This window comes from Athene noctua, chromosome 1, assembly GCF_965140245.1.
Source record: "Athene noctua chromosome 1, bAthNoc1.hap1.1, whole genome shotgun sequence".
NCBI classification, from domain to species: Eukaryota; Metazoa; Chordata; class Aves; order Strigiformes; family Strigidae; genus Athene; species Athene noctua.
Genome location: NC_134037.1, coordinates 8,511,090 through 8,534,682, shown reverse-complemented (window position 1 = coordinate 8,534,682; position 23,593 = coordinate 8,511,090). Strand labels below are relative to the sequence as shown.

The window sequence follows — 23,593 nt, the reverse complement described above, 5'->3', positions numbered from 1 at the left end:
ATGTTTTGCAATTAGCCAAAGTTTTAGCAGAAATATCAGCTGGGAAGAAAGCCTCTTCTCATTTCAGATTCATCAGCTGCAGAAGCTACCAAGAAGGTCAAAAACAAAAGCAAATATATGTCTTCATATTTACATTTAAAACAGGCAGCCCAAACAGCAGAGAGCTCCTTGCATTTTTTAAGCACAAACAAAGCATTCTCAAGTAGTGAAATGTGAAGGTGACTGATAAATCATCCAAAAATATCTTATGTCAAGTATTTACAAAAAACAGAATTTAGGACAGGAAACACTACTTGTCCCCTGGGAGTATGTTTACCCATGATTCCACCTTGAAAATTACTCCATATCAGGAAGAAGAAATCTAACTTAGCACCTAAATTTCTTTGTTTCTATTGTTTATCTATGTGTCGAATTTTCTTTTTATTCCATCCTTTTTTCCTCTGAAGAAAAACTTCCTTTCTAGTTCGTTGGGGTTTTTATTCACTAACACATTTTCCTTGTGGCCCAATACGTAGAGCTGCACAGAAGATAAAGCAGAGCAATCTGGTTATTATTTACCTGTTGCTTCTCATACAGAACATCCTCAAGCTAAATTTCACAAGTTTTCTGTTCACCTGAAAAATCTGCACATACCTTTTATAACCTGGGATCAAACTTGCTGACATTCTGCAGTGATCCAAACTCTGAAAAATATTTTCTTTTTTTTCTCTTTGTAATAGCAGACATCTCTCCCTGAACCATTTGCATCATGAGAGCTACACGGCTGTGCACCATGGAATGTATAAGACAGCTCAGCTTCTAGCCACAATGAAGGTTAAAAATGTATTCTTCTTTGAACTGTCTGTTTTTAAAATAGCTCAAACCCTTGATATTTCATTAAAAAGTTTAAGTTTACGTACAAAGTAGCTTTCATGAAGCAGAGGTGCAGATGCTTGATCAGTTCTGGCTCTGCACTTCCTGCTTTTCTGTAGTGAACACGATCTGAAAAACTGTGAATAAAGCTGTAAATAATATAATACAAAAGCTGTGCTATACCAGTTCTCTGACAGATGGCCACTCTCTCTAATACAAAACACTTCTCATTGAGGGAGTCTTTATTCCAGTAACAATCTACTATACTCATTGCCTTTTTGGTTTCATGAGCTCTATATCATCATACCAGTGTCAGGGCCAGGCCTAGCGACCAGAACCTGGTTGTCTATACTAATAACTTATTAGAGCAGTCTTTGGCTTGGTTTGGGCCCAAATTTTGCAGTGTAGTGTCCAGTTATATTCCCCCACCAGTAAAATAAGAACATAGTCAAACTGGGGAGATTCCAATTGAGTGACCATCACTAAGATGGTCAGGGAGCCGGAGACATATATGACATGCACAGATAGGTTGTGGGAGTGGGGTTTATTCAAACTGCTAAAAAGAAAGCTACATGGCAGATCTCATAGAAGACTTCCACAGTCTAACTGGGGTTAAAGAATAAAGATAAAACAAGAGTTTCTCAGAGGTGCAAAATGGAAGGACATGTGACAATGGGCACAAAATGCTACAAGGGAAATTCTGATGAGCTACGAGGAAAAAAAAGTTTCACAATAAGGGTATTCAAATATTGAAAAGTGTTGCTCAGAGAGCTCATGGATCTGCCATCTCTGGAGACACTCAAACTCAGCCAAACATTGAACTGCCCTCTGAAACCCAAGTGACCTTGAAGATAGCCCTCTTTGAGACAGGGTTTGGATTAACTCACCTCCAGAAGCCATCTTCCTCTTCCAAGCTAAAGGAGTCTACAGTCTTATGATTTTAATATATAATTTATATTTTAATACCTTATTTTAATTCTATAGATCTGTCCAGATTGTGCCCGCTGACTTCTGCACCAGAGAATAGAGCCTGGTACTATTTAATTCTAGTACAGATGGAGCCTTTCCGCTCCAAAAATTGGGTATTGTGTGTCAGAAGTCTGTCATTTTCCTTTGTTGTCTTCTGTGACCATTCACAGTGCTGTATATATGGCATTATGTATGTATATAAAGTATATATCTGTATCAATAAGCCTTTGTGGGGAACAGGAAGCGATTCTTACATTATTAGGCAAGTCTCTTCTAATTTTTATTTCTCATGGAAAAATTTTAATATTTATTAAAAGGAAAGAAAACACAACAAAGACATTCATAAGTGTTAGTTTGTATTTTAAGAAAAACAATAAAGAAGGAAAAGAACAGAATCCCACACTATCATTTTCTTGAATAGTCAATGTATGTGTCCAACTCTTCATCTAGAAAAAGTAATGAAAATACTACTATGTTTCTGAGGTTCCAGTTTTAATTGCATCAAAGTCGGCTAATTTGTAACAATAAACTATGATATATCCAACAAATAATATCTAAATTAGAATAAATACAGAATTTAATTCCAAGTTATAACATCTTTTCTATACTCCCTTCTGATGCTATACTCCCTTCTGATGGTGTGAACAAAGTGCTTTTCAGGACTAGAGTGTTCTGAGATCTCCTGCAGAAGATCCATTGGCGTATCAGCCATGTGGTAAGGAAAACGTCACTCCAAAGACCATACAGATGAAGTCATCTCCTTCATGGCATAACCAGCTGAGGAGAGAATAAAGCAACAGTGGAGGTTAATGCACAAACTATATGCAGATTTTTTTTGTTTTCAAGTGAGTCAGCTTTGGAGATGGCAATGGTAAAGTTCTTCTCCTATACTCCTCTTTGCTTTTATTGAGATCAGTTCTAAATCCTCATTGGCTTTCTTAGGAAGATAAGAAGAGAGCTGGATCCACTATGTGTATAGCATCTTCAATGCTTGAAGAATCAGTAAGATCTTTCATATATATATATATATATATATATATATATGAAAAGACACACATCCAAGTGACCATTCAAGTCTTTTTCTTCATAATTAAGACCTGAATCACTGAAGTATTTAATATATACAATAACCTTTGTACCGTGCCTTTAACCCAGAGGAACAATGACTGTGATTCATAAGGTTCATTATGTGCTACATTTGGCACATTGTCAACAGTACTACCCTTTAAAGAGCCAGGATTAAGGGTAATGGAATGGAAAATTTCCTTTTATCCCAAGTCTGGGTCAGTCTGGGTGTATCCCATGTATTAGCTTGCAACAAGAAGGCAGAGTGTGTGGCTTCAAATCACATGCCCTTTGGGAATTTCTAAAAGGAATACTACCAACACAAAGGAAAAGGAAACAAAGTAAAGTGTGTTCCGCAACTCAAAAGAATTAGTTCTTTTATTTTCTTTCCTTTTTCTTTTTAGTTGGCCTTTCCAGGTTCTTACTCAAACCATAATTTAGTCAGAGGCTGTCTTCCTTTTTAATGCTAAATATATAGGTTGGAAGGTACATATTGTTTGGAATTCAGGGTTACATATGAAAACTTTCACCTTCTTCTAAAATGCAATCAGTGTCTGGCATTAGGAATTAGGCTGATTTCAGAAGATTTTACAAACTGCCTATGGAAACTCCACCAAAACCAAAGGAGTTTTTATTCAGTCCTTAATAATCATTCCATCCAAGCCAGCATTGCCATATTCCAGATACTATCTAATTTATCTTAGACCTGACAAACTTCTTTCCCCAAATTGCCTGTCTATTCTATCATGAAAGGCAGTCAAAAAACTGTTCTAGCTACATCACACTGTTATACTGGTAGGATTATCTCACAATTCTTATTGGTCATTATGTAAACTCTTCATATTCAACCTGCCTGCTAGAAGTCATCCTGAATATTACTGGCTTTAAATTCAAGAAACCAACAAATAATTACTATTCTTCATGTCTTACAAACCCAGTTTTCCTCCAAGATAATTGAAAGAAGGTCCAAGTTTAGACAGCTTGGACACTGTGATCAATTGTTGCTTTCCAAAATATCGTAGCTTTAGACAAAAAGCTTAGATCCTTTGTGAGAATGGGAATTACTGAAAATAAATATTTGCAGCAATCTGACATTCTAGACAAATTGCGCATTTGCAATTGCTACATCATTAAAACTGAAGCTGAAGGCTATATGAATACACTAGTTGTTGGATAGTCACAGCAACAAGTTAATTTCAAGAACTTTTCATCTGCGCAAAAGAAATGGTGATGAACAATGATGATTTATGAAACTCAATGACAGAAAACGATTGGTAAAAAGAAACACAATTTGAACAGCCTCTGTCCGTCAACACTGTTATTTGAGGAACCAGGTATTACACATCATGAAAGATGGGATCCAAGTGCTTGCTCTTGGTTATTTACCATTTAGTTTGTTACGTTTGCTCTATGCAGAAGTTACCCTATGGAAATCATCACACCCACTCTGAAAAATGCTATTCCCTTGCCTTCTCTTAAGCTTTGTGGTAAATTCTCTGCTTCCCCACCTCTCTAAAATAATGTGCATGGCCTCAGGAATGTATCTAATTCCTGCTGCATGCTATGCTATATTCCATTCAGCTGGCCTGATCTGTATGCATTTGGATTTTCCAGCTAATTACTTTGGTCTGTTTGTATCATTAGTTTTATTGTTGCTGTTTTTAAGAGGCTTTTCCTGGCTAACTAATTTCCAGGTTTTTTTTTATTTTCCTGAAATACTGAGTTACAGGAGAAGGCATCAAACCTCTTGTGTTCTTAATCATAATCCCCAGTTTCTGAAACCTTTAAGCTTTCTCATTACTACTCCTAGCAAAAAGCATTTAAAAGTTCTATTTCCCTTCCTGATGCCTTGTAGCAAAAACAGGTTTTCTGCATATAAAAACTCCCACACACAGGGCATTTTCAGCTTACCCCTGGAATTTTAACTGATGAATATAAAGTACAGAGGACCTGATGCCATGAGGAATCTCCTTCCCCCAGGTGCAATAGCATGTCGACATGTTTTTGGACAGGAGCAGTATGTCTGTACTCAGGCAGTGCCCTGTCACCTTCTCAGATCACATCAACCACTATACAACAGTCATATTCTCACACGTTCATACTGCTCGCAGTAAAAAACAGGGTTTTTCTTGCCCAAGTGCTGTGCAGGGAAAAGACTCAATGAACTGAATGGACTGTTTGATTTTCCCTTCTATTGTTCTGACACCACTGATCAATCAAAATAAAATGAAAAAGACTGAGTAGCTTAGAAAGACTGATTTCAAAATGAGAAACTGTTTTTTGATAAAACTCATGTGCCAAATTCATCTCCCTTTGTGTAAACTGCAGGCAGTCGCCCTCCAAGAGACAGTCAGCTATTTCCATCTGTCCTTCAACAAGACATTTGCAGAAGGTCATTAGGTGAAGGTGAGGACAACAGTCAGACCATCTGCCTTTGGCCTCGTCTGTATCACCACCATTGTGCCTCACAGCCCATAATTTGCATATATGGCTAAACTATTTTCATAGAATATCTCAAGTTGGAAGGGACCCATAAAAATTATCGTCTAACTCCCTGCTCCTCACAGGATTAACTAAAACTACACTATTTTCCTTCAAGGTGCTCAGGTTTGAACTCAAGACATCAAGGAGCGGGGAATCCATCTCTTAGCTCCATCATTTTCTTCAACACTTAATCAAGATTAGTGCTTAAAAGAGATTATCTTATTTTCTAATATTTATTTATTATTTATATACTGCAAACCAATATATTACTGTTTATATACTGCAAACCAAGTCTGCTCTGAAACATCTGCCAGACTCAGTAACGGGACACAGTAATTACAGTGACTTTGCTCTGGGATGGAGGAAGAGTGCTCACACTCAGCTGCTGCTGAAAATGCTGCTCATTGCCATCCTATATGAAAGCAGCAGCCAGCTACTGTTGCTTAACCTGCTGTTGTCTTAATGTCTCCCCACAGCACAGTGAGGAGGCAGCTCAGACAGGCTGATGAAGGTTGGCTGTGCCCAGGACGTGTGGTCAGTGTCTCCTTTATCAATAGTGGATCCAGCTCTGGAAGGAGCTCCTACACAGCCCCAAAAGGCATTAGAGACTTACTCTGGCTTTGTTCGCATTGCAGCAAAAGCTTCGGGAGCAGAAATGGCATGTTCAGGGAGACCTTGAAAACATCTACTGGGAACAGACATCACGTCATTTGGATTTTACCCCACATTTCTAGCAATAGTAGGGCAGGCTTCCTGAAGGGGCTAATGGTAGTAGTTACGTGCACAACAAATGTAGGTATTTCAATTCCGCTTTTGATGCCATCTCGATGGCAGTTCCTTGACTATCAATCTGTTTCAATGAACACAGTTTTCACTGTGGTATGCCTCTAAGTTTATTGATGCTTCCTTTGCTTCTGGCATACACATGGTCCCTATTAACAACAGAGGAGTAAAGAAATCTATTTGTGATTGTCAAAGAGATTTTTCTCTGGACAACAACTTTCCATTCTTAAGCACTTTCATAGTCTTGAGAGTCTATATTTTGCTCTTACAGCAGTACTACTTTGCCAAATACGCCCCTTTTATTAGAACAAATCTATTGGAGGTGTCACACTCTCCTACCTTCCCTGACCTTGGAGGACCACTAAGCTCATTTAGAATATGGAAACAGAAAAACACCCTGTACTTTCCTAGCTTCCCCACTACTTCTTTCTAAGCCCCTTGTCATCCTTTAACAAACGAAGGAACTTTACATGGAGGTAAGCAAATATAATAAACCAATCTCTTTGAAGATGAATTAAACTTTTTTTTTTTTTTTTAAGCCTTCAGGACTGAAATCCTAATAAACAGCATTTCATAAGATATCCACTGTCACTTTTTATTTGTCTGAAGCATTTTTTTCCCATCGGTATATCTTTCAGCATTTACCCAAGCCAAAAAAATGCTACTTACTGATATAAACAGGCTTGCAATATTTAAGCAAAACATATAAGCTATTCTACAAAAGTCAGGTTGACAGCAACTTTTCAAAAATGAGACTGTAATGTAATAAAAACATTATCCTGGCTTATGTCTACACAGAGAACAAGAAAATGAATGAAACAGTGAAAAATGAGGACTGGGAGAATTTTCCAGAGAAAGGAAAAATGAAAGTGGAACTAAAGAAGAACAAAGCCAAACCTACTGAAAAGGCCATGTTTGACTACAAGAATTTATGGCTTTTTTCTTATCTTAATGGACCCTCTGTGAAGGCACTCTCCTTACCAAACCCAAATGATTTGTCAGCTGTCCACTAAACCCTTTTTCTTCAAAAGGCTTAACCCCAGTTACATGCCCATTGTATTTCCACAGAATGGTGTATTCCTATTTCAAACAGCAGATTTTAATGCCTTCCTGAAAGCATCCCTGTCACTGATGTAATAAACATGGCAGGCTGAGGATATATTCCTAGCAGGGTTTTGACAGTGCTTAATATAAATCCCTATATGCCTACCTACATGGAAACAAAACCATTACTTGGTGATGTCTCTTTCTATTCAGCCATTCAGCTGAAAACGTTTTTTTTGCTGCCATTCCTTGGTGAGACAGCACCGCGGGCCGATTTCCTGTTTCGGTTCCTTCAGCTCTTGAAACAAAAGCTCTGGGAGCAACAGGCTCTGGCTATGGCACTAAAAGTGGGTGGTGAGGTTTATGATACTCAGCATGACTTTTATTATGCTGTACCTCGCCTTAGTGCCATGCAGCCCTTTCTGGCACTAATCCCAGCAGTATCCCAGGAGGATTGTTTGTCTTAAACCAACTTCTTTGAACAGATGTAAGGCGGATGAGTGATAAGAAACTGCGTAGTTATCTAATAGCGTAGCCAATGGACTATTGCCCAATCTAGCAATATAAATAAGTCAGACTGACACCGAAACTGGCAGAAACCTTTGGAATAATGGTACTTCCCTCATGAGATGGAGACAATGGCAGCCAGTAAAAAAATGGGAATGTTGGAGTGCTGCCAGAATATTTGTGTACTGTAGATATTTTTGCTTGCATTTCTTTGAGAGTTATTGTGACCTTGGAAGAGTTAGCATGGCCATGAAGCTGTCCCACCCTTCAAGCTATGAGCAAGTGAAGCACAAAACAGATGTAAAGCCAGCTTGGTATACTTCTATTTCTGCTCATCAGGGTTCAGTCAAAATATATCTGATATTATGCTTGGAAATGTATGTTCTCTCCTCTGAGGCTTCTCTGCTCGTGTAGTGCCACAGGAGTGGTATTTGGGTAGAAAACAGGCTGGTGGTGAGTATGCGGGTCCTGCACATACACCAGCGACCCAGTGGTAGACCATGAAGAGGGCTTGGCGTGAGCATTGGATAAGCAACTGCATTTCACTTTTAAGCCTCAAGTCCAGTTCAACACCCCAGAAGGTGACATCATTTTGTCACTCTCTTTTCAAAATGCTGCATGGCTTACTGTCTGCGCAAAGATTACTGTGATGCATTCGAACATTAATGCTAACCAATTTCTGTGCAAAACTCCATATGTCTAAAATCCCATGTGTATTTTGCACCTTCTGGAAGACTATGCATTGGATGAGAATGGAACAGGAATAGAAAATTTCAAAGCTTCAACTTCAAGCCGTATCTTATTTAAAGCTGGCAGTTTTATCTCCACGTCATTAATGATGTCTTTATACTTTATTCCCCTTCCTTTGCATAAACTTCAATAAGACTTCAAAAAGAAAATCTTGTTTTGTTTTTTCCATTATCCCAATCTACTGCATGTGTGGTATGGAGCAGCAAACTGCTTTCAACCAGAGTATAATTTTCTTCTTTTTCCCTCTCTGGTCTCTTTTTTTCTCCTGATTTTCTTCTTCATATAGCAGCAATTCATGTTGGTTCCTGAGATAAGCACAAAACTACATCCTGTGGCTATTGATTCATACAAAACCCTAAACACCTTTCCAGGCACTCCACTAAGGGATTTCAAAGCCCACAGAATTATTCCAGGATAAATTCTAAGTATTGCAAGATTCATCTCTATTTAAATGAATGAATCCCTTGCTAAAAGACTTTACTTTCACCATGGTAATGAAGACATGGTCTTAGGAAATAATTTTAGCAAAGACTGATTTCATAGTTTAAGATACTGGTCACTGAGGGTGAATTCAGTGAAGGTGACATTCATAGAAGTAGAAATTGAGACTCACATCCATATCAAAAAAGTTTGCACATGGTTTTGTGATGGTTCTTTCAAGGTTACAGTCTACTTCCTTAGACAAAGATTCTTGTTGCATGAAGGTCATCTTTAGATTAATGAGGAGAAAGTAAGAATATTTCTTGGAAAAATATGGATGTGAGTCTCAATTTTTACTTCTTTGTCTCTTCAGAAGGGCAGCTCACTTTGGCTGAGCAATTGAATAGTAATTGGACCAGAGAAAAATAGAGAAACTAACTGTACAGGCCAAGAGTCTGAAATACAGCAGAACCTGATTAAAATCCCTTATCCCAATGGTAGGGAAGACACACTTGAACCTTCATCATCCACTTAATCTGTGTACACTCCACATTACTTGCTATTCTGGATCTCAAGAAAAGCCTTCAAAGGTCGTCAAAGAAACTGGGGATAATATCATTATTACACTTGGTATATAGGTGAGGTATTTAGGCAACGAGCAGAATTTTACTAAAGCCTAACATTTAACTACCACTGGATGTATGTGACCTTTAAGTCTACCACAGCTTTTCTTCTGATGGGCAAATTTGTGTCATTTGTTTCACATGATTTTAAAATATTCTATGCATCATTCCAAGGGGAAAAATTATGCACACAATTTTCCACAAAAGATCCAGATAAGCAGAAGCACAGCAGTGTACTTCAGAATATTTTAAGAAGAAAGAAATTCTGAGAAGTTATTTATAGCCAACATAGCTGAAATCAAAAGTTCTCCCTATCTATCAACACAAAATCAAAATTAAAAGAGTCAAGTTATGAAAATTATAAAAAATAAAACTCCAGAGGAATGAGATCAGTGAGTGCAGTGAGTGAACCACTTCAAACTTTGTCCAACTGAGTCATCTTCCTTTCTGATTTTGTTGTTGTTCTATTTAACAGTTAAAAGTAAAGAAAAGGAATTGGGGAAAAAAAAATTCTAAACCAAATTTTAAACTGTGGTGACCCTGAAATATCTTAAAAGGGGAATGCCTTCTGTGAGGTGAATAACCACCTTTTTTAAACATAAGTTACCCAAAACATGACTTGCCTTCACTACTCCACCATACTTTCTACCCTCTGAAGCCCTGGGGAAATGTCAGTAAAACTAAAGATGGATTCTCACAAACTTGTTTTAATGCTACACAAAAATTCTATAAGCCCTTTTCTGATCTGATCAGATTCCCACGTACCCAGCCCTGCAACCTCAGGGACTGGAGTTATTGCCAAGCAGGGAGAGCTCTCATGTGGAGAGGGTTTCAAAAATTCAGGGTTGGCCCAAAACACCAACTCTGTGAAATCTAGGGTTGCTCCAGCACCATGTCATAGAGGTACTCACAGTTTATGGTATTTTATTCCTGAAAATCAAACTCAGATAAAGAGCGAGACTTAGTTTAATGTAACAGTGAAACCAATATTTGAGATTCAAACATCTCTTCGATTGCTACCTGCAAACACCCATTGCTTTTACATCCACACATAAGATTTACATGCACCAGAACATCTTCTTTTTTTAAGTCCTGATTAAATTCTTCTTTTATTTTCAGCTCCCACTACAGAAAAAGCTTACCATAGGCAGAAAGCTCCTCATTAATCTCCAAATCTCCATGGAGAGTGCATCTGTTATGGTGCTCTCTCTGATCTTATAGTTTTCCTACTGATCTAAAAATAACTTTTTTGCTCATATTTTTTTTTTTTTTACAAAACCTGGTGTTTCTTTTTCAGTATATCAGAGGAACAGCTATGAAATAAAGGCAAAAAAAAAAAAATCTGTTCTTTTATTGTGGCTTTGAAGAAAGCTAATAGAAATAACCTCTGATTCACTCAGAGAACTATTTTTATGCCATTTATAAGCATGACCTTCAAAGAAAGACAAAACACATTCTTGAGTGCCTTGAAATACCTGTCATAGGATCTAAACCTGCATCAATGAAATCAAAGCTCAATGCTCTGTTTCGGTGGACCCATACGATGTAGGGAGAAGCACCCCTTCACAGGGTCATTAAAGCAAGTCTGTTCAAGCATCCTTGAATGCTGTGTCAGGTAACATGCTTTATGTCATCTCTGTGGGACCAAACTCTGTCGAGAAGAGCTCCTGTGGCTCCTATAGATGTCACTTTGTACCTTTGCCTTTGTATGATCACGGAGCACCTCTGAGCAATTGGCCAGCAACCCAAATTCTGCTGAAGGATGAGTGCCCCCCTGCCACTTAATGATGTGCTGCCAGGACAATGCATGTCCTTTCTTTTGCCTCAAGCCTGCTGTTTTACATTGAGACGTTTCATTGGTGCCTTCCAACTTCCGTACCATGAAAAAATTGTAAATCTGTTCCTTTCACCCTTTCTGTGCTATCTGTTATCCATACTGTACCCCATCAGACTGCCCCCTCTTCCAAAGGCGAGTCCATTTAACCTGTCATTGTACAGAAGCTCTCCCACATCTTGTAGCAGAGTTTTGCTCCCCTTCGCCAGATACTTCTTTCCCTTTTCCATCCTTTACTCTGAGACAAGGCATGGGAGCTGCACATGTTCAGTCCAGATGCAGCATGCCAAGAGCACAGGCAGCAGCTTGGCACTATTTTCCAGCTCAATCCCTATGTTTATAGTTCATCCCGTTGTGTTTGTGACTGTAGCTGAGATCACTGTGGGGACAGAATACAGTGAGACTGAACCACTGGTGTGTCCAGTCAATACCACCTGGCATTCAGTTTTGTGCAGGTGGGATGTCCTGCAGTTCCCGAGCCTTGGCTAGATGGATTTAGGGACAGATTACTGCTGGAGGGGAGATGATGAGTCTGGGAGGAAAAACTCTCGAGCTCTATGCAGCCTCCACCTGCTCGCATCACTTTACCTGCTGCCAGCACTGCCTGACAAGGTTTTTTTCCCAAGTGCACGTCTTGTCAGATGAACAGAAAAAGGAAGATGACTCCCTCTCCCTAGTTTTCAACTCTCCTCAGTCATGTCAAAGAGGAAATGGACAAATCTAAGAGTAAGGAGAGCGCCTCACTTCCCTGTCATCTACAGAGAAGAGCACATTAAAGACCTGTCCATGTAGCACGCCACTGGGCCAAGATGCCCAAACCACGGGACTTGTTTGTAGGATCTCTTGGCCAGAGCTACCAGCAGTCTTTTGGGATCACGGGGGCGGAGGGAAAAAGATGTGGAGAAAATGTTTTGTTCTTTATTTAGAGAATCCTTTTAATCAGGAAGGCAGACAAATCACTTTTTAACATCAGGTTTTGGGTGCTTCTCATTACACTGAGAGGGGTCTCACCCTCTTTCTGCAGCCACTCAAGTCATGGAAAAGCATTTGATTACAGACACATGTAGATTATGACTTACACTGAAGTATCATAAAAAGCAGCCTTGATGTGAAAACATACAACTCTGTAATCAAAACCCAGAGCCAAAACAAGTAACGATATCGATCCATTCTCTTACTTTATTTGAAAGCACATTCAGATAACAAAGTATGGAAAATAAAGTCTGCCCATGATGCCATCAGTCTAGTTGTATGTTTAGAGGAATGAAAAAGGGCAGAGAAAAATGAAAATAACCAATCTGTTGTTCCAATACAGTGACAGCAAAGTGTCCCCTGATGTTAAGTGCAGCCAGTATGTTAGGTTCCTTACTGTTTCATAACACAGTGTTATATATTAACAACATATTAACTCAGCAACACCACTTGAGAACTTACACATTTATTTACAGGTTCACTCCATAGATTTTCTCTTACATTGCTGATTGCAGTTTCAGGATGTTACACTGACAGACAATGCGTTGGAAATATTTATGGACACTAACAACTGAATGTCATACTGTGAGTTACAAAACTGTAGCAGTTTATGAATTTTTCCACAGCTCTGATTTCTGAGGTTCATTTAATAGCCATACTCATATCATCCATGACATTTTGAGCTCCAGTATAGTGAAAGAATGCAGTAATAAGTATTCTAGACAGTTCTGTATTAATTTCTTAGTGTTGCATACAGCTTTGAACATTGCTTGCAACACCAACATGCTATTACTGACACTCCAGCTGTGTAGTCTGGTAGGCCACTGGGCAGGTTAAGCGCATTTTAAAAATAATATAGTGAAGCAGAACATGGAGGAAGCTGAAATCACTCAGCAACAGGAACAGTGTGGCCTTCAGCCTTCCTCGCCTTTACGCTACTGGCCAAGTTAAACCCTTCCTGCAGTTGATACATCAACCCAGCAAGAGGGACCCTCTCAGATCAAGGTCTAGTTATCTAAGTCAGAGCTGGAGAACAAGCCCCTAGAAAGTGGTTAACATGTCTGGCACTTTTTGGGTCCAGCATGCCCCCATAAAGCTGAAAAGACACTTTCTCCTTTTATTTCTATCACAGTTTCAGAGCATGGCCGCTCCCCTGATTTCAGTGGGGTTGCTCCTGGTTTGTCTCACCTCTAATTGAGAGAGAAGCCCAGCCCCTGCCTGCTTTCCCTGCTCCCTATACACACAGACCCTCTTTTGTAGGTGGTGTAAATCAGGTGCAAATCCAGTGAGGCTAGTTAGGCTGTGTTTGAAAACGTGCAAGACAAATAGGAAATGCAAGATCCTTTTTTTTACATTAGAAACTGGAGATAGATGTAGACATGAACTTCTAAGTAGGTGTGTACCTATTTTCAGCAGGAAGGAATCGGATCACCTAATCAGAGGAGAAAGCTAGCTAGTATGTGCCTGTGATTTCTTGCTCTACAATTCTCAGCATATATCTGTATCAGGACATTAAATGTGAATACAATTCTTCTGACAACAAACTGAAACAATAACACATCATACACTAAAAAAATACACTTGAAATAATTTCTTAATGGGACACACCTTCAGTTGTAAGAATGTCTTTCTATACAATGAATACACCTAAGCATAAGATGACAATTAAATTTCAGTTATTTTGGGTCAGTATCACTAAATGTCTATTGATATCTTTGTAAATTTAACTCTATTAGAAATATCATTCCTAAGAATGAAAATGCAGATCACAAACCACTAACAAATGTTTTCTAAAGGTAATTTTCTCATGTAATTTCCCTGAGGTTATTTGGTATATTTTAATTTAATTGCTTTGAGAGTCTAGATTTATTATCGTAGTCTCAAAAGCTCAATGACATAACTGAAAATATTTTATTCCAAGAAATTGTCTATGACAGAAATTACAGCACTTTATTTCAGCTTGAACTGCAAGTGTTGCAAAATAATACCTCTCTGAAAAGCTCATCTAATAACTGAGAAAGCAAAGCTACTTCTTTCATAACAAAGTTTAACTTGGCATCTATACATGCCACTGCATTGCACCAACTTTGGATTTTGAAACCACTTTGTTAGAAGTGGAGTTTCACTGTATGATGGGTCTTTTGAAGCTGGTTTCAGTCTATACAATCTAGCCATCAGTAAAACGAGGTCAGCCCTCATTTCCCCAGCAATATATATAGGTCCTAGGGTGAGATACTACCAATATTTAAATTTGGGAATTTTTCACAAAATCAGATATCATGACTAAAAATGAGCATTTAGAAGTATTTCCAGTTGTAAATAATTTCTGCTAAAGGATTAGCTAATCTGTTCTTGAATATCTGATAAATCATGCCCTAACTTCTTCCCTTGAGATCTCTTCCAATGCCTGATTGTTCCTCTAGTTCAAAAAGTCTCATCTCAGCTTTTCCTGACTTAGCTTCCAGCTTTGATTTCTTGTTCTATCACCTTCTGAGACTGAACAATTCCCTTTCTTCATTTACATTATTATTGCCTTAAAACTATTTATAGACTGATATCATTTACTCTCAGACCTTTCCTCTTGTAGGCTACTTAATTTAACCCTGTCATCCTCTCCTCTTAGCTTCCATTTCTTATACACAATCACTTTTTTCTCTCTGTTACACTTTCCCTTAGCTTCTCTAAAGCTTTCTTTAGCTTTGATGACCAGAACTGCAGGCAGACAGGCAGGTTCTCTACGCACTGATCAATCTAATATAATGATTTGTAATTCAGGATAAAGGGTGTTCAGACACTTTAGAGGAACTTTCAGGTGTTGCAAATTGCCTCCATGAATTCAAAACCCTACATTAAGATTCCTTTCTTGATGTGTTTTGCAAGATTGGTCCAGAAGGATCAAAACTTTCACACCAAAGTCTGATTTTAGGACGCTAAGCCTCTGAGTGGCCCCTTTTACAAACTGAAAAAGCCCTTCACCTTCTATTTTCATATCTGTTTTCTACACATATTTATTTTCTAAATGTTTAATATTTTCACTGATGTAAGATTAAGCTGGATGCAATGTAAACATGATTCATCTTTAAAATGTGTGGTATACCACATGCTGTGTCCGTGACCTGTGACTGCAATGTGTTCTGTGTAACAGGTTTTGGTCAGTATAATGGTTACTTGATATTTTCTAAATTTTTTTTGTCATTTTACACCAAGATTAAGAGATCTACTCCCAGAAATCCCTTTAGGTGTTATGTCCAAAATACAGACCAACAGTCCATCTTACTGACTCAGGGAAGCTACTAAACCTTTGCTATTTATTACTATCTTTCATTCAGATGTTGCAGTTACCTGATTTGATACTGAATGTCTCTCTTAGAATAATAGATCACAAACTAGGTGGTGATTTTAAAGGGTTTTCTTCTCTACCCACTTGAGACACAAAACTACAGTCAGTGACTGATGAAGGCTCACTATATATAATTAGTGAAGAATCCTTTAAGTTCAGAAACAATGAAAGCATGAAAAACTGGAACTAAGCCTTGTATTTCAAAAGATTTTGTTCTGACCTATAGGTCCAAGACCCACTGCACTAGCTACAAAGTGTCATAACTGGGGAAGCGAAGATCATGCTCGGCAGCTATAAAAATAGCCTTATCACTGTATACACCATGTGCCAAATAAAGGGGAATATAAATCATCCTGAAAAGTGAGGCATATCAATAAGAGAAAGGTCAGTATGGGATGCACAATGGCTGAAGAACATATGTAAACATGGTGATGATAATAAAGGCTTCTTCCCGCTCATTGCTCAGAAACAGCTCTCCAGAAAATCTAGTTTAAGGTGGCTAAATGTTCTTCTTTGTGGCTGGAGAACTACAAAGGCTTGCGAAACTTGGAAAGATGCAGATGTGGAGGACACCAACCAAACATCCATCTGTCTTGGGAGAAGGGAAGGAGAGAAATGAGTGTTGTGGCAAACGTTATTTAAGTACTTCTTACCCAGGGCAAGAGTCATCTGGGAACATCCTAGGCTGGGAAATGTAACTAACAAGATGTCAAAGCAGCTTCCCTGAGGGTTGCAGACTGACATGTGTGAAAGTTCCCTGGTGGAAAGAAGAGGTAGAAACACAATCATAAAATGAATAATGCAGAATTACAGAAAAATGAAGTGCCTGGTCAGTTAAGAGAAATTCAGATTTATTCTCATGTCCAAGATCACTCAGCACACTGGAGGTAAGATATCCTCCAAAAGACATTGTCCATACACCATCAGCCAAGAGAAAAGTTCCACCAAAGAATCCAATTCACTAACACTGTGCCTGTCAATTCATTAATCATACTCTCTTCATATGAAGATGCATCAATTTTCTCTTTCCGTTTGGATGCTACAAAGACAAAAGTCTACTGCTGGCTGCAATCTTGCACTGTAGGTCATAAATATTTTTAAGAAACCACTTGTTGGGCAGGTTTTTTTTCATTATTTTACAGGTGTAGAAATAAATCTTGCTACAGCTGCATTCAGCTACATGAACAAATGCTCTCTACTCTCTTCTGAAAGATCACAAGCATAACTTTCATTTTTAGTTCTTTATTTTTTTAAATTTTTCTGTTGTAAAAATTTGCTTAATTCCCCTGTTTAAGGTGTCTCTTCAAGCATTGTAAATCTTGATAGTTTTACATTGTCAACAGATTTCCAAGTCTGTAGAAGAACGTTTATAAGCGTTCTTCATCTACGACTGAAAATGACCAAATTAAAAGTCTCCATATCCACATGCTTTGAATAATTTCACTGTTTATAACCTTGAAATACATAGTGCCTTACTGTCACTGTAACAAAGCTCCATACAGATAATGGCCAGCTCGTTATCTAGATGGAGGTTTAACCTGTGTCAATTATTTCCTCCAAGTCACTGACAGTGAATTCAGATAGTATTTTACTTCTTGGCAGCTCCGTTTGAAGGTGCACATAGGATGCATAACAAAAGATTCTCGTTTATAGCTGTTATTCTTGATGGCACTATTTTCACTGAAAAACATTTGGTTTAATGTTAATACATAAAATGAGGACCTTTCTTAATATAAGAAGGAGGCTGACCTATTGAAAATGCAATTAAAAAAAATCTTCCTTCAGAGTCGTATTCCTTACTCATTCATCATAATGAATAGGTTTCACTTTGTTGGTGCTTTGACTAAGCTCAGATCACAAAACAACATGAGTTTCAATGTTACAAAATATTTTAAATATATCTTGAACAGAAAATGAAAGATTCACTGTCTTTTGATGACCTCAGACCAAGGGTCTCAGTTTTATTTAATCATCAATTATCAGCCTCACCACATGGAGAGGACACAACTCTGTCGTGAGCACCAGTGACAAATGACTACCTTTTGTACCATCAGGCTACAACCTTCAATTCTATTCAAAGTTGACCTTAAATATTTGAATCCATATTAAAGCCCTGTATTCCTCTACTACTGTGATCCTAAACAGAGCACAAGCTAATTGTATGATCTGCTTTACACAAGTGGACAAAGCAGGTGCCCCAGTTCTATTTTATCATTTAATTGGATGAGATCCATGCGCACTTAGGTTAAGATTCTGCACTTAAATTACAGTACTGCATGCTTGAATGTTTATGTCTTGCATGATTCAGGAAAACATCTTTCACTTGAACACATGGTCAGTATAAATATGTCTCTAACTCCTGCTCAAATTGGAGTCCCAGTGTTTCTTACAGAGCAAGATATTATTCAGTAGTGGTAAAACTATGTCTTCAAACAAATATAATTATGGTACTGAACAAAAAATAAATAACTTTAAATCATATGAAATGTGTTTATCATGATTCCAGAAGTTCGTATTTAGAGTTTACTAAACCTCTGAACTATTTAACTAGCACAGGTTAAGATACAAGTACTAGATATACTCCCTATAGTGGAATCCAAAAATATTTTATAATCTTTAAGAATGTAAAATTCAGTCCTACCACATATATGTATCCATTTCCAGGATGACCTGGCAGCAATTCTGAAGAGAGTACATAATTTTAAAAAATAAAAAGAAAAGCTTCCCCAATTGAAACCACAGGAAGGATTCATGCACAAACTGTGAATTCACCTACCCTGAAATCTGGCCAGACTAGCGGGTAACTCTGACAGTCTTACCACCAGCTCTGCTCCAACTAATCTGCATTTATAGGGCTACAGTACATCTGCCTTACATCAGACCTTAGTTACAATAAACATCTATAGATACCGGCCATAGTTTGTCTGGATGAAGAAAAGAATAAAAGCTGCAGGAAAATGGTGAGAAGATTGTTAATGGCTTCATAATCAAACCTGGAAATACTGTAAAGGATGCCTTCTGCTCTGGATCCATTCTTCGGCACAACTTGCAACCATAGTCAACAAATAAACTTGTGTTGTACTGAAAGGTCTATAGAAGTGAGAGCACTCAGCTTCTTGTGGAAAATTAGCACAAAATATTGTATGGGTAAAAGATTGTACCTCCGGTAGCTCTGTGAGTTCTCTTAGTATTTAATCAAATTTCTTTTGCTAAAATATTGCAAAAAAGGAAACAATGCTTTCCTCTACTCAGTTTAGGAAATTCAACAAAATTCAACCTCTGCTACATTGTCTGAATATCATTTGAGAAAACAGCAACTGCACTGCAGAATGGGAGTGCTGGGACATGCCAACAAACATCAGATTACTTTAAACCTTTATGATATTATTGTATAAAACAAGATTAACATCACTACAGATCAGCTACAAAAGAAGTTCAGTTCAGTATGGCAGGGAATACATGTTAAACACAATTGTGAAATAAAAGGATGATAAGAAGCACCGTTAAATGTTAAACAGGAAAACAACTGAAACTCTTTCATATATGTTTTCTTTCCTTAAAGGAACAATTCAGAAGAAAACTTCAACCTTCATAACTTTCTTTTTCTTAATGAACCGTCAACACAGATCTGTGTGGAGACTCTTTGATTTGCAAATAACGTATTTTTATAGTATCATATTCTTCCCAAAGAAATGACATACAAACATCAAAATCATTATTTTAAGCATTAAAAATCTGTTTATACTGGACTGCTAATTTCTGGTGTGTAGTGATGCCTCTACCTTAAGGTAAATCTGAAAAAGAAAAAGAAGAGAATGGGAATAATTATGGCTCAGATCCAATGCCACTATTTTGGCAGCCTTGCTCTGCAGGTCTTTTCAAGGCACATTGTTTTTTTACTGAGTGTATTTGTTTTAGCAGGACTGTCATTCTGCTAAATCATTCCTAATCCTCATCCTTCCAGGGTTTAGTGTTTAAAAATTGGATGCCACTGCACTTAAGAAAGACTTCTCTGTTACATATGCTGCAACTTTTCTCATTAATTCATGAGTTTTTTGAGTCTGGTTTCATCCTTAGGATTGAGGAAGGATTTGTCATTTTATATTAAATAGTGGTATCATAAAGAATGGTAAAATGTACAACATAAGGTAAAAAAAGTCAGTTACCATTCAAGAAGTCAAACCCGTCTGCTTATTGCCATCACATTTCATTGTAATTTTGGCCAGGGAATGGTAAAAAGATGTGCAAGCTATTGGTTCGCTCAGTTTGGCTTGTACGAGATTAATTTCATTTAGGTTCCGCTTTTTTATTACAAAGTCGTTCATGATTCCAAACTGTTTAAATGAAACTAGCCATTAAACAAGAGACCTTGCCCCTCTCATTCACGAATGCTGACCATCTGTGGTATATAAGTGTGACACTTCTGATCTTGCCTTGACTAAACCCAAAATATTTCTGAATACTGTGGCTTGTAGCCACATGAGTTGGAGAGATATTCACAAGGGATAATCAGTGAGATAACATTTCTCCAACGGGTGATGGGGAGCCTTGATAAGCGAAGCTCTGACTCAGATTTGTCCTCTGAGGAATCCTTCCTGTCATGCTCCGGTTCTCCAGTGACTGCAGTAGGAATCTAGGGAGATTAGCTTTAGCAAACTAAAACTGGCCTTTGCGAATACTTTCCTTTCCATGAGGAAAAATTCATCCAAACTATCACTTCTGTTAGTGCTAAAAAAATAAAAATATTTTAAAGCCTCTGAAGTGAATACAATTTTTTTTCTACAAATGAGTCTTCTCTATTTCTTTTTCCTCTGAGTACTTGAAATATTTGCCCAGCTCTAATAGCACTATTTTAGTCAGGATGGAAAGAATTACACTGTACATAGGACTAGGGAGTAAAATAAAACTGTCATCATGTTTTAATTTATTTACAGAAAGAGGAACTTGAGACAGTATGATTGTTTGTCATCAGGTTTTCATTCGCTGTATGTGAAATGAGTCTTCATACTTCCAGTTGGGTTTCATTCATCGCTGTTGAGTCCCTGTGTGCAGATATGGTATACATCCTATGGGAAGGAGAAAGCACAACAATCATTTTGTTCGTACCAAGCTCACAATTAAATTCCTAATTCTGGGAAGTGATTTTTTCCAGATCATTTTGTTCACTGCACAGCCCTAGGAAGGCCAACATGGATTCAGGGTGAGGGACTGCATGAAACCTCCTTCCTCCTTTAGAATGATAACATGAAGGTTAAACACAAATCCAGCTGCCAAAGGTTCACTGAGGGCTACTTTGGATTTGTCTAAAACTGCAGAAGGGCTTTTGGTAAACTAAATTCAGCACCTCAAACACTTACAACATATGAACCCTGTATATTCTGCAGATGACATAAATCTGTGTGTAAGATTATAGAAATATTTGCTAAGGGAAATTGTGGAAGCTGGAGATATTGACTCATTCTCTGAACAATATATTGAAAAATGCTGGAATTGGTAAGGGAATAATATGAATGATGAAATCGGTCTTCATGCCTTAAATAAGTACTTACTGAAGCACGCATATTCTAGGCTGTTGAAGCAAATTACTCTACTGGAATTGTATGGATTCACAGTCACTTATGTGTGGTAGGGCATTTGTGGCCTTTATATCAGTCTACACTGTCAGAATAACATCCATCATTATCTCATTCTTTTTCAATCACAGAAGTAAAATGTTTGTCTGGCATAAGGCAGAACTAGAAGCATTCTTCCTCCAAGTGCACAGTTTCCAGGAACTCCACTGGTGGTCAGAAAAGATTTTGCCAGAAACGTGTAAATAGCCGAGAGGCCTTTTTGTGAGACCTTATTGCACTTTGATTTGTTTGGTTTGGGATTCTTATGGTGTGAGCAGTACCTGCAGGGTGATTAAGGAACTATTGTTTCTCCCTGCCAATTCTGTGGCAGAAAGCATAGTATTAACAGGTTCATTACGTAAGGAATGAACACAGTTCTCTTCCATTTACTTTACTGGCAGTGGAGGTCATCAACATGTTGTGGAGGTAACCCATATGATGACATGAAAGACAAGGAACAGGAGGAGGACAAGACTGATCCAAAAAACACTAAACCCAATGGGACTCTTTCCAACTGTATATCCAGATTCCAACTGGATCTAAAAGAACCATCTCCTTGCATATGGTTTTATACCTAGAGTAACTTTACAAAACTCCATGGCAAGAAAGACCCTGAATAGGTTATGGTCAAAAAGAAGAAATAAGATTCAGAGAGCTGTGACTTTTGGTACGATCTTAGTGTGGTACTTTTTAGAACATTGTATACGGAAAGGTATCCTACTTTTTAAAGAAATTACCTCGATTTCTTCAAAGAGCTCTTCTTCTGCAGTGTCTTCAGTCCTCCTGACTGGCAACAGGCAAATTTACAATCAATGACCTGATAGATAATTGGGTTGTACATCGCTGCTGACTTTGCAAGCAAAGTTGGTACCACTGAAAACTGAATGGGAACTGAATCCGGCTGTCCAAAGGCTGACCACACAGAGACCACGGCGTAAGGGATCCAGGCAATGAGGAACCCTGCACAGATCAACATTGCCACCTTGTGAGAGGAAAAAAGAAAAGAGAGAAAGAGGTTAATCTAGCAGTTAGACACTGACAGCACAGCACAGATCTAGGCAGAATGTAAGGGAACATGCCACAGAGTAGTAGAAAACAAAAAAGATAACTTGCTTCAGTTAAATTTACAATATGAACCAAAGCTGTTACGCATGTCTCTTTATCAAGCCTCTGTTTTTCTTTCACCTGACACAGAGCAGTTAATGAGTCAGTTATCAGAGACCTTTAAAAATGGTAAAAGGTCTGGCTACACATGAATAAATTGAATAGTTTGACAGAAAATAATAATTCTTTTACATTAAATTTAAAGTATTTAAGGAGAAGAGTCCTCTCAAAACCTGCAGACTCTCTTTTTTAGGATAATGTATAATGTGGAGCTGTGAAAGTTTTTCAAAATCTTAGCAAGATCTTTGAAATGAACATAGGTTAAACTGGGAAAAATTCCTGCAGGGTTTCTCTTTTTTTTTTTTTTTTTTTTTTCCTCTTTTTTTTTCTTATTTGAGGAGCCTCTTACTTCTATAGTCTCTTCCAACCAAATATTGCTAAGATTGTCAAAAAGAAACCCAGTTTCTTTTTCATTCCAGAGTGAAACAAACATGAAATGGGAAAACAAAACCAAAAAAATTAAGTGCAAGTCTTCCAGATTCTGCGTCCTTTGAAATCAGATTCCAAAGTTCATAAAATCAAAGTCTTTGAAGAAGTTTGCAGGACTGAATTAAGTCCTGATGGTGTGTGGGAGTGAGGGACCTTGAGTGTCTCTGTGGGTGAGTTTGTTTGGGAGGGTATATTACTGTCTGCATCTACTATAGCTCCTTCTTCTGCATCATCCAGTACCAGTCAATGATGCAAAACCAAAGGAACTGAGCAACAGAAGAAAAGAATTTGCAACACCCTAATCTAACGCATGGCTTCTTCCTCTCTTGCAGGCTGTGCTGATGTCCCACAGAGAAGGCGTCAAAACCCAGTAGGACCAGTAACCTGCCACGAGGATGGCCACTGTTAACAGAAGGAAGAAGAGGAGTTTTGGTAAACTAGGTCTATCTTCTGCCTGAACCCAGGAGGGGGTCTATGGCTTATCTTCCACTGGAAAAATGCCAATCATCTGAAACCCTTTCAAGACAAATATGGAAAAAGTGGGCATAAAGTTATTCAATAAGGCATGAGCTGTTAAGTCTCTGGGTATACCCACTCCAGCAGATAAAAAATGACTGTATTTACCTGGGTGAGCCAGAATTGAAACTACTGGGTATTTAACTCGGAGCAAGAACACTAGTACAATGTCTAGTTTTCTTTCTCCTAACATACAGCACGTATTCTGTACTCCACTAGAATCTGTAGA

General features: G+C 38.0%; 1 protein-coding gene across 1 annotated transcript in view; it reads right to left on the bottom strand.

The window, feature by feature from the left end:
• Positions 1-19,407: 19,407 nt before the first annotated feature.
• LOC141967704 (opsin-5-like) overlaps positions 19,408-23,593 on the bottom strand; it is a 29,598-nt gene continuing 25,412 nt past the window's right edge. Inside the window, exons 6-8 of the mRNA XM_074921777.1 lie at positions 21,993-22,237; positions 20,576-20,709; positions 19,408-19,437 (exon numbers count right to left, since the gene is read on the bottom strand). Of these exons, the coding sequence (XP_074777878.1) occupies positions 20,646-20,709; positions 21,993-22,237 (309 nt within the window). The 3' untranslated portion in view covers positions 19,408-19,437; positions 20,576-20,645. The remainder of the gene's footprint in view (positions 19,438-20,575; positions 20,710-21,992; positions 22,238-23,593) is intronic.